The sequence below is a fragment of the Arachis stenosperma genome, chromosome 4 (assembly GCF_014773155.1).
Source record: "Arachis stenosperma cultivar V10309 chromosome 4, arast.V10309.gnm1.PFL2, whole genome shotgun sequence".
Lineage (NCBI taxonomy): Eukaryota > Viridiplantae > Streptophyta > Magnoliopsida > Fabales > Fabaceae > Arachis > Arachis stenosperma.
The window spans coordinates 139238604-139251624 of record NC_080380.1 but is presented as its reverse complement, the minus strand read 5'-3'; the positions used below and the strand labels follow the sequence as shown (position 1 = coordinate 139251624).

At 30.8% G+C, this 13021-nt stretch overlaps 1 protein-coding gene and 1 pseudogene across 1 annotated transcript; both read left to right on the top strand.

Annotated features, from left to right (window-relative positions):
* On the top strand, window positions 1-1511 carry LOC130975693 (uncharacterized). The gene is made up of 2 exons (XM_057900442.1): window positions 1-499; window positions 580-1511. The coding sequence occupies exons 1-2, from the start codon at window positions 1-3 to the stop codon at window positions 1509-1511; spliced, it is 1431 nt and encodes a 476-aa protein (XP_057756425.1).
* Window positions 1512-5650: 4139 nt separating this feature from the next.
* Window positions 5651-12287, top strand: LOC130975692 (protein SLE1-like; annotated as a pseudogene).
* Window positions 12288-13021: the final 734 nt, after the last annotated feature.

Genomic DNA, 13021 nt, shown 5'->3' with positions numbered 1-13021 from the left:
ATGACGTTTATGGAACTTCAGAATAGTCTCTGTCAAAGCATGGAGAACGGTACATTAATGAGAGTGAGCAAAATTCTATACTGGAATTCGGTTGTAGTTTTTGGTGGTCTAATACAGTTTGATACCATGTCAATCACTGACGAAGTGACTATGCATAATATGTTTCAAATTCACCGGCAGACTCAGAAGCGACAGCCACAGATTGAGCTGTATGTTGAGTTTGAAACCGTAGAGGCAGAAGGTATTCAAAATGACTTAGAGGTGGAGGATGATAGAGCTGTAGTGTACGAGGGAATGAATAGTGACAGCGAAGATGACTTCGAAGCCACTTATGAAGCCGGCGACGAAGATGAGGATGGTGATGTGAGAGTTGAGACAGCAGCTGATAATGTAGTGGTTCACTCCTCGATCAGTCAACCGATGAACGTGCCACCTTTTATGCATGAGTTGGATCTCGACGCCATGCATGCACCAGAGTTTCCGGAATATTCAAACATAGGTACGTGATGACCGAATAATATATTATCTTTAATATATACTTTGGATTTAATAATAAACGATGATAGGCACTTTCTGTAGGCGTTGCTGATCCCGAGGACGGAGAGTTCCGGATTGGAATGGAATACAGTTCTAGAAAGTCGATCGTGGCAGCAATTAGAAGTTACACTATCGCTAGAGGAGTTGACTACGACGTGTATGAGTATGAGCCAGAGACGTTCTATGCAAAATGCAAGATGTATGAGCGTGGGTGCGACTGGCTTATCCGAACCAGCTCGATACGGAAAAAAGGTTGTTGGAAGATACGCAGATACAACGGTAGGCACACGTGCACAACGGGAGTGATTTCACAGGATCATTCCAAGTTGGACTCGGACACAGTTGCTGAGGCTATAAGGCCATTGGTCAAGACTGACCCGTCCATAAAGGTGAAAACTATAATAGCCGAAGTCCAGTTAAGGTTCAACTATACCATCAGTTACCGAAAGGCTTGGTTGGCAAAGCAGAAGTCCATAGCGAAAGTTTTCGATGACTGGGAGGAGAGTTACCAAGCCTTGTTGTGGTGGCTCTCGATTATGGTTCAGAAGATGCCTGGGTCAATTGTCCAGATAGAAACACGCCCACTCTACAATGGGAATGAAGAGGCGCAAGGGGTAAAAATACTTCATCGCGTATTTTGGAGTTTCAATCCATGCGTTAGGGCATTCAGGCATTGCAAGCCTCTAGTTCAAGTTGACAGAACACACCTATATGAAAAGTACAAAGGTACACTTCTGGTCGCTATTGCACAGGATGGGAACCAGAACATTGTGCCTATCGCTTTTGCCTTTGTGGAAGGGGAGACAGCTGATGCGTGGCACTTCTTTCTAAGGAATCTGCGAATGCATGTTATCAGAAAATATGGTGTGGGTATGATCTTGGACCGGCATGAGTCAATTCGGGTAGCAGTAAATCGTTCCGGAAGTGACTGGCAACCTCCAAGAGCATGGTGGATGTTTTGTATCATATCGTGATGCACGGCATAGTGCTCTGTAAAGATGTGCGAGACACGCTGAACCCCAACTATAAGTATGGATCCGCTCGAAATCGCGAAGCAATGGTAGATACTTCGCATGGGCGTATGCGGTCGACTTATCTGTGAATAGGGTCGACCCTAACAAACAGAAAATCTGACATCTCACGTATCTCCTTATTGACTCTTCAGTGTCCAACGGCTCCTCATCTCTGATACATCGAACCCAACCAAGCTTTATATAGGATTTCGAATTACGACTGAGCACCGGTTCACGTCCGAATATTGCCATGCTCTGGCTCTAAACGAAATCACTACTACTGTCAGTCCATCCACTCACAGGCTCTTCATCAATTGGTAAGTCAAATATATGTGCGACATCTTCCAATGTCACTGTAACCTCACCCACCGGGAACACAACAGTGTGAGTCTCCGGCCTCCACTTTTCAACCAGAGTAGCTAACAACGGGTGAGATCCTCTTATCATTCCAATCCTAGATACGTGGTAGAATCCGGTGGCACGTAAGTAGTTTTCGACCCTCGGATTCCAACTCTGTGGCGGATCCAGTTTACGCACCAACAAATTTCTGTTGGACTGCATCAACAAAATTATATTTGTTATATTACTTATAAATATTCATTTATTAATAAACAAATATTAATAAATGAATTTATAAAATGTATGTGATCATTTCAATTAATAATATTATTTAGATATTTATTTATTTCAATATTTTATTTGTTAGAAGTGCATTACCATAGTTAAAATAATTTTTTTCGTGCATCAACATATATTTCTCTAATATTATTAATAACAACATATATATATTTTTCTAATATTTATTTATTTATTACTTTAACAATTATGTATTAAACTTTTGAATATGTTCAACATACATTTTTATTTACAGAATGTATATTATTTATTTTACTCTAGTATTATTTTTATATTTTATCGTAGAGAAATATATTTTTTTAAAAATTTTTAGTATGTCGTATAAAATAGTATAGTATAATATATATTCTATTTTAATATTTTTATAACAGAAAATTAATTTAAAATTAACAAAAAAATTATATTTAAATATATTAAATAACAAAAAATAACAGAAATTAAAATACACAATAAAAATATAATTTACCAATTTACATAGATTGGATGATCCAAATAATTTATAATATGTTCCTCCGAAACTTTATAATTACGAACCATTCTTTAAAATAAACACAAAATAATATTTTTTTCTTCCTATTTTTCACCCTTTCTCCTTCACGGTGAAGCAGCAGCAAGCCTTCCGAGGAGCAAACCCCCTTCCCCTGCCTCTCACTAACACTTTCTTTCTCATTGTAGTTGAAGGCTTGCTGTTTATATAGAGCAAGAACGCATCACGCTTGCTGTTTACCAGGGTGAGACTTGTCCCCTGCATGCCAGCAGCTTCAGCACACCCCTCCCCCCGGTGGTGCATCGAGACTCCGCGATGCCACCTCAACCACGTCCCTGGCCTGCGTGGTGCCAGAACCTGCATGCTGGCCGCGTCACCTCGCTCCTGCGTGGTGCGGACACGTTGCATCGTAGCAGGATCACCACGTCCCTGCGTGTTGACCGACAACTCCACCGCCAGGTAAATCCCCCCATCCTCCAATATTCTTCCAAAACACCAACTTCTTTTTCATAATAAAAATAATTTTTGAAGTACCGAAAGTAACGAAATAGTTAGTTATAGTCCTTCCACTTAGCAAGCTAAAAGGTTTTAATGAGGTGTATGATTATTATTTATGATTTAAATTTTCAAATCACTATCAACTTCATTATATAAATATGTATCATCTGGAAGAAGAAAACCTAAGAATTTTCAGTTATATATTAAATTAGTTTTTCAGATATCAAATGGCATTCTACTTTTTAAAAAAAGTCAAACTAACAAATAGAGAAAAATTAAGGATAATAGTAAAGTGAAGATTATTTTTATTTAATAAAAAACGTAAAAAAAAATTAAGAAAACTTTTATTCTTTATCTATTTATTTATAATTAAAAAAATTTTCAAAAATTAAAGCTGAGAAAGAGAAGAGAAGATAATATAGGCGAAGGAAAAAAAAGTCAAATACAAAAATAGAAGTCAATTTAAAAGAAGATTGCATGCGTATGGTTGACTTTAATTAATTACTGTAGTTGGTGAAACTTTCAAACATATAATGAGTTTCTGTGCCAAATCGTTACCAAATTCGGGTGCCATCATCATCAATATTATTTAATTGTGTGTTACATGTATGTATGTATAAATTAATTTCAACCTATGTTGGAATAAATAATATATTAATTAATGGTTCTCTACTCCATTTAATATCTAGAAAATCAGACTCTCTCAGAAACCGAGAAGAAGAAAATTTTGGCAAAAGAATATTATTTATGTTTATGAAACAATGTTATCTAGTTACTTACATATACAGTTAATTTTGGCGTCCACTGATTGATTTAAACTAAAAGGTCTACTAGCTACAACTATTAAGGGAGATAAATGAAAAAGAAAAAAAAAAGTCAATAACCACAAATTATAATTGGAGATAACTTATATTATGTCACTCTCAATAGCTTGGGAAGAAAAAACAAATGAAGCATGACCAAATATATATCTTGAAAGGAATGAAAGAATTTCGTACTATATTTGGTTGGGGCTGCATTATATATATATATATATATATATATATATATATATATATATATATATATATATATATATATATATATTATATTACACGTGTTAAACTTTAAAGTGGTCCCTAAAATTTACAAAATACATCGATTTAGTTTCTAATTTTTTAATTGCACTAATTACATCCTCCAGATTGCAAAAAATGCATCAATATGATCCCTCTCGAATTTTCGGTTCATATTTTTTGCCGGCAAAAGTGACATGGTGAATGATTGCCACGCTGGAAGATGAAAAACGTCGTCGTATTGGGTTTTGGCGCTAAACCCATAACTAGACAATGCCATTTCAAGTAGGAAGTATTAACAAAACGTTCAACCAACCCCCTCCCCCCATATTCAAAGAGATCACTTCGTCTTCCTCATCTTCTGCTAACTGAAAGCGCCAAACCTTGGCATTCGAGAGCCCTGGCGAGGCTTTTCGGAGTGAAACAATTTGGAGCTCAGAGGAACCTGGTCATCGTTGGCTCAAGATCGCTGAAGGAAGGAGCAAAGATTCTGCGTGAAATCTCCTGTGATAGAGGTAAGCATGCAGTATATTAGATAGTATTGTTCTATTTTTCATAGTAGTAAGGTATCCATCATTATAGATTTTACTTGAAAATTTGGTGTAGATTGATGGAAAACCATGGATGCTATGTTAGTAGCTAGGATTTTTTGCACCTGGTGGTGTGGGTAGGGGTTATTGAAATGCTCTATTTTCAAATAGAAAATATGGACATTTCTATAATGGCATAGTCACTGAAGTAGTTGTTAGTAAGCAATTTTGGAATATGATCTGTTGTTGTTTGCTGATTTCATATGTTAGATAAAATGTTGTATTTTTTTCGTTACAGATGAAAAAGTTGCTGGATATCAGGTTCCATCATGGTGGAACGTTTAAGAAGAATGTTGATGAAAGATTGGTTTATTTCGAACATGGAGTTTCGACGCTTGAACTAATGGAGAGGAAAGAAGTTGTTCTGTGTTTGGATTATGTTCCACAAGAGGAGTCTGGGGGTGTAAATAACAAGAACACCCCCGAAGATACCTTAAATGAAATGTCAGATGACAAATCAATGTGAGATTCAATAATTTCTTTAAAATTTTCAGTTTCAAAATTCACTCACAATTTTATCCTCGCGCTAAATATTGGTCAAATTTACCATACGAACAAAAATAATGTTCAAACATTTTTTAATTGGGGTACCTAAAAGGCTGAAATTACAATTATGTTATATTCTTGTTGTACTGTTCGAAAATTGTTCTCTTGTCAGTGAAAGAACTAAACTATTTAATAATTAAATATTGAGGCCCTGAAAATGCAATTGTGAAAATGAGTCTCAAAATCACAATGAAGTGCGTGATAAATCAAGAGAAATTCTTAAACAAAATCTATTTGTTGGTTTTCAATCAGGTCAAAGAGTTTCTCTTTGGAAGTGCTTGATTGAATATGGGTGATGGGAATGGAAGTGCAGACAGCAAAGTGTGTGAGAGGTTGAAATCTCTGACTCTTGAGCCCATGAATAATAGTCATTTGCGAATCGTACTGCTTGCATCTGGTGGACACTTTGCTGGTTGTGTCTTTGATGGTGATGCAGTTGTGGCTCACACGACCTTTCATAGGTTAAGAAACAATTAATTCAGCTAAAATTTGAAGTAATAGTTTTTGCTTGACATGTTTGGCGGAGAGAATCTATTGCAATAGACATGCACAATGCACATGCCATTCTAACTGTTCCCATACGCAATGTTGTACTTGGTTTTTATTTTTTCTGGATGTTGTGAATGAGTTATGCTTGAATTAACTATCAGAAACCTAATGCTTCTTGCTAACCTGTGATGTTGGAAGCCAATATTTTAAAGCTTGCATTACCTTTCGTTTGTAGCACCCTCATTTATCACTCTTGGGAGACTTGATGCAATCTTAATTCCTTACCAAACACTGGTGTTCATTCTGTGTTTTCAATTTCTGATGCGTCAGTTATCAAATTGGAGTTTTCTAGATTTAATGCTCAATTATTGATTTATGATGTTGGTTTCTTGAAATTAGAATCTTTTAGAAGGGTTTAGATGCATTATCCATTCTATATTTCCTTCTTGAGAACAAGGAAAATGTTCAAAACTTTCCTTTAGGCATTGCGTTTCTCCAGCGCAAGGCATGGGAATGAATTCTTGTTTGGCTTAATTAGATGGAGGGTATCCGAAGATTCAGAGTTAAATTGAGTCAAAGAGAAAATTATTGGCAAACATTTAAAAAAATTTAGATTTTAATAGTTTGATTTTGACATAATTTTTTATGGGCCACAGGATGTTTTCCACACCCACACCGATCTAGTACTCGCGAGCCTCTGTTCTGACTTGGAATGAGTAGGGAAGGAGAAGAAGAAAAAGAAGAAAAAGACGAAGAAGATGATGAAGACGAAGAAGTGGTGCGCTACTTCTGAGTTACGGTTTAAAAAGGGATCAGAGACTAAATTGGGTCATAAATTTTCATTTACCACATCATGCAACTGTTAGACACTCCAGCGTGGCAATCATTCGCCACGTCACTCCTACTGATAAGAAATATGAACGGAAAATTTGAGAGAGACCACATTAACGTATTTTTTACAATCTAAAAAATGTAACTAGTACAATTAAAAATTAAGAACTAAATTAATATATTTTGTAAATTTCAGAAACTATTTTAAAATTTAATTCATTATTACACGCTTTATGAGTCATAACCTATTTATAGCCAGCTAGTCATTTATTCATTTCAACTTTACAATTAATTAAAGGATAAATCAAAATGATACGAATTCTTGAATGAGACACCTATCAATTAGAAGAAAGTTCTTAACAATTGTCAATTGGTCAACATAGATGGAACGTGCATTAATTGCTAGCTCTGATCTTCTCAACAATGATATTTTTTATTTCATTTTTTTAATGTTTAACTTTTCATATACATTATGTTGATATCTTTTTTTTTTTTTTTTTTGGACATTACTCTTAACATATAAACCTTGTTTTTTTTACTACTTTTGAATTGATGATTTCAATGTCAATAAATATTAAATATTAAGTGTAAGAAAAAAGGAAACTACATATACCACACATCGGATGGCCAAATCACAAAATGGAATTGGTTCATTTTAATTTGAATAGTCAAATATTATTAGAAATATTCTTTAGTTTTAACCCCATAATCCTTGTAGACACTAATAGAGTTTAGCAGTAAAAATAATACTAATATTTAATATAAGAACAATATAAAAGTATTTAAAATATAATATAGCAATAATTATAAGCAAGTAAATTATTGAATACAGTAATAATAAAAACACATTAAAATTTTAACATAAAAAATTGTTTTAATATGAAAAGAAAAAATTACTTCAGACCAATAAAATAGTTTTATTTATAATTAAATACGAAGTATAAAAAATCTCAAACAAAACATAAATTATACACACAACCAACTTAATTAAATACCAAAACTTACAAATAAAAAATACTCAAAATCAAAACTATTGTACAAAATTAATTTTTTTTTAGGATAGATTTTTACCGTCTATAATAAAGAAAAAGTGGTGCATAATTATATTAACTTAAGTTAGCAAAACCGGACCGAACTGGCCGGTTCGACCGGAAAACCGGTGAATCGGATCTAACACCGGTCCGGTCCAAACGTCTAACCGCTTAAAGTAGAGAACCGAAACGAACCGGTCAAATTCGTACTAAATCGGAGAAAACCGGTCAAACTCGGTGAGCATCGGTTCGACCGAACCATTCGGTTGCAATTGAAGGAGAACCTACGGCGCACCAGCGTTCAGCAACTCCACCGTACTCCATATGCTCATTCATGCCTTGATTTTGGAAAAATCCAAAATGTGATGGCTAGGGTTCGAATCCCTCACCTAAAGATACTAGCATGACCACCAGGTTACAATGCTTCTTGTCAATATATGTACAAATTATAATACATATAGAATGTTTTAGTTTACTTATATTCAATTTCTTTTCATTTTAATGTCACTCATTTTTAAATAATTTATATTTTATTTAACTATAATTTTATATTTAATACAAATTAAAAAGATAAATAAATAAATTTTATTAATCACAATTTATTTATTTTTTCATGATTATACGATATCTATTAATATTATTTTTTCAACAAATATTTATAGTATATAATAATAAGTAAAGACTCACATACATTTGTCTTCATATGAAATTGATAATTGAAAATCGTTAAATAATAATTTAGTCAAACTTGTCAAATCATCTAACGATTTTTAAATATCAACTTCACATGAAAACAACTGTACTTGAGTAATGATCCAGTGACCTAGTAGCTTGACTAGTGACCGGGTTAGCCGGTTCGACCAGTAATCCACCGGTTAAACCAGTAACCCAGTAACCCAATAGCTTGACCGGTTCGATCACCGGTTCGGTTATATTAAGCACGCTTTTACTTTTTATCGCTAAATCATAATTACATGATGAGAAAGTTTACATATCAATATTTTTATTAAAATTTGGTCAGTACTTAATCAGCATAAAAAAATTGAGTAATTCATATAATTAGATATAATTTTATACCATTAAAAATATTAATAATAACTAATTGATGATTACAAATTACAAAATCTGCTTAGTACTATTCTTAGACAATACTAATATACATTTAGTATATCACATATAATTGCCTCTTTTACTTAACAATCAACGTATTCATAGTCACAACTTGTAGGCCCATCTATTCAGTATGAGATTTTTATGAAAATATTTATTTTTTTAAGACTATTAAATAATTTTGAACAATTGATGATGAGATTTTTATGAATTTCATGCAAAAGCTAGACACCAAGGCATTAACTTAAGTCAGAAGTATCAGGCATATCATTTACTTCATTTAGTCAGGTGCAGGCTAAAACTCACCAATTGCGGTAATACATTTTTCAATTTGGTAACTACTAAAAATATGTGTACAATTTTATTTAAATAGGTAAATTTTAGTCTGCACCTGACTAAATTAGATAAATGATATACCTGATACTTTTGACATAAATTAGTACTTTAGTGTTCAATTTTTGTATAAAATTCATAAATACCTCATCAATTGCTCAAAATTATTTAATAGTCTTAGAAAAATAAATATTTTCATAAAAGTCTCATACTGAACATATAACTCTACAAGGCTATAATAATATGAATCATTTTGCTATATATCAATGAAGAACGTGAAGTGCATCCAAGAAGAAAATTTTTTGAAATGAATAAAAAAATATTTACTTTTCAAAATAAATAATTTCATCATTAATTTTTAGAATACTTTTGGAGTTTGAAACAAATTTATCACGAACTTACTAAACTAAATTTGCCACAAACTTCATTGAAACTAATAAGTTCCTATTTTCATATAATTTGGATCATATTAGAATTTTTTTTATCTAATTCACATAATTTAAAATTTTAAATTATAAAATTTTTAATTTAAATAGATATAATTTAAATTAATAATTTAATTTAATTTAATAAAAATAAATGTAGTCATATTATTAATTATGTTTATTCGATTTAAAAAATTAATCATTTAAAATTGATAATTTTAAATTACAAAATCAATGTACTAATATTATTTTTAAATTAAAAAATTATAAATAAAATACTCTTTAAATAGATTAGGCACTTAATAAATTAACAATTTGAATCTTTTCATAATATAATAAATTAATTACATGATTTTACACAAAAATAAATGGACAATTTTAAAAATATTGTATTAAAATAGACAATTTATGTGAAGATGGATCTTAGACTCATTTTAAAATTTAATAAAATTTTTAAAATATATAACATTGAACTCGAGATGAGAACTCAAGTAAATAAGATATAAATATTATAATATTTAATACATTATTAAAATATTTAACTTGTTAAATATCAAATTAATTTAAAAGAGTAAATTAAGTTAATTTTTTTGAAATTAAATAAATATAATTAATCACATGAGTATAATAATATAGTTCCTTTTATTTTTATCAAATTAAATTGAATTATATTTATTTAAATTATGTAAATTAAATAAAAAATATATGAATATGATCTAAATTATATAAAAATAAGAGCAAGTTTGTCATATCAGTGGACGAACTTGTTTCAAATTCTTAAAAAAATATATTTTAAAAATTAAAAATAAAATTATTTGTTTTAGAAAATAATTATTTTTTATTTATTTTAGAAATTTTTTTCGCATGGGAGAAGATGCGCAAAATGGATACACATTTTTATTAAGTATTGATCCTACACTTTCCAGCAAATATTTTATGTAAATATTTGTTTCCATTATAACCATAGTTGTTAGAATTGATTCGGAGATTGAATCAATCAAGTTATTGGGTCACTGGTTGAACCGATTGACTCGGTACTATATAAATAAAAAATAAAAATAGTAAAAAATTTAAAATTATAATTTAAAATACATATTTTTACTAATATTTTAAGAATATCAAGCTATTCTAAAATAATATGGACCAGAAACAATAAATTTTTTGTTTATTTTATTCTATCATAAATATTTTTATTTTATTTATATTAAAATAACTATTATTTTTAAATTTTAATAATTTATTAATTAATTTATATCTATTATATTATTATATATTATAAGTATTTATTAAAAAATAATACTAACAGATATTATATAATTATAAAAAAAATGAGTTTTTATAATATTAATTAAAATTGTTGAAGTAACTTTTGCTTCTTATAATTGTTGAAACAACTCACTTCATGTTAAATTGCTAGTAAGAGGGACAGCAAACTAAAAAATATCAGGTATATCAGGTATCAGGTGCAGGTATCAGGTGCGGGCTGAAACTCATCTACTACAATCGAGTTAGTCTCTTTCACTATATGTTGTAGGTACGTGTCACCATCATCCCACCTAATAGTGTTATCATTGTGCACGTCTTCATTCACGTGTCAATGCATGTAACCGTACACGAGTCAATGCATGCAAGTGTACGCGCGTCTCTATATATATAAATCATGCTGCTTTTGGCTTATTTCTCATTCAAATTACGTCTTTTAATTACAACTATAAACATCTCTAGAAGAATAAAAATTTTATAGGATGAAAAAAAAATCTGAGCGTGTAAGCAACATGACAACTCGGCAAAAAAAAAGCGTGAAGAACTTGATGAGAGGGCAAAGCAAGATAAAACTGTGGTTTCTGGTGATATTGGTGTCAAGAATCTAAAAGCTCAAGAACACCTTATCGAAGGTATGCAATTGATTTGGGTTATTTAAATTATTTTTCATTAATAATAATATAATATAATTTTAATTTATTTTTTAATAAGAGTACATAATGAATAAATAAGATATAAATTTTATTAAATATTTTTAAAAAAAATTTATATATTTTTTATATATTTTTATTATCACAATTGAGTCTAATTAAATTATTACTAATAAAAAATAATTTAATAATTTACATTATTTGTATAATTCTTTTTAAGTGTATGTTATTTTATTTAAAAACTTTTTAATATATCGTACTATTATTTTTTAAGAAATTTAAATGAGTAAGAAGAAGAGACAAATTATTCACGTTCTTTTCTATTTTTAATCAATTTTTGTGTGAAATTTTTTTCTCTTGGGATGAACAAATCTGAATTCTAGACTTAAACTATTGAAAACTCGTTTTAATATATGATACTATTTGTTTAAGAAAACTTTAAAACCGATAAAAAACATGAATGTTATTACTTATTACTTTTTGAAAATGAAAAAATGTTCTTTATACTTTTAAGATGATTTTTTTCGATCATATTAATATCACTTATGGATATAAGTAAAAGTATAGGAAGGAGCAAAGGAGGCCAGACTAGGAAGAAACAGTTGGGATCAGAAGAATATCATGAAATGGGTACAAAAAGAGGACAGACTAGAAAGGAACAGATAGGACTGCGGGCTACCAAGAAATGGGACGTAAAGGCGGCCTCTCTACCATGGATAAGTCCGGCCGAGAGCATGCTGCCGAGAAAGGCATCAATATTAATGAATCCAAGTTTACCAATGAAGAAAAATAGTGTTGGAATAATTAATTTTCAATAACGCAGATCATCCATATTGAATCACAAAAAATATAACATAATGCGGAAGCGTACCTGAATCATAAACATGAATCATACGATCGGAAGAATTTGGATCTTGTGGTTCTTTCGATCTTCTGCAACCAAAGCCTTCTGTATTCCTAGGTGGCTGAACTGTGACTCTTTTGATGGGGAAAGAGCAACAAAGGCGGCTTTGGTATATTGGGAACCGAAACACTGAAGGTCTATTTATATTTGAGCATGGCACTCATTAAACCCTAAAGCCCAAATAAAATAGTATCTAAAACCCAAAATATAATATATCTAAAATCCAAAAAGATAATTATCTAAAGAACAAAAGATAATATCCGATTTTATTCTCATTTAATTCCAAATCAAAAGTAATAATGACTTATTCAATTAGCATTTATAACAATAAATGAGATCATCATTATATAAGTCATTTAATTTGAAATAGCATCATTTGTGATTATAATTGATATATGTATTACCCACAAATAAGTTAGAAAATTAAATAATTTCCTAACAATCTCCCACTTGGGCTATACATATATTCTTTCTTGACATAATCACATTTTATAAACTTTATGCGCGCATCTGAATGCTATTTCTCTCATTACTTTAACAATCTGGTTCGTCTCATACACTAGATATGGAACTACCGCAGCTTTTATCACATTAAATGCCGTGACTAAACCACGCCAATCACC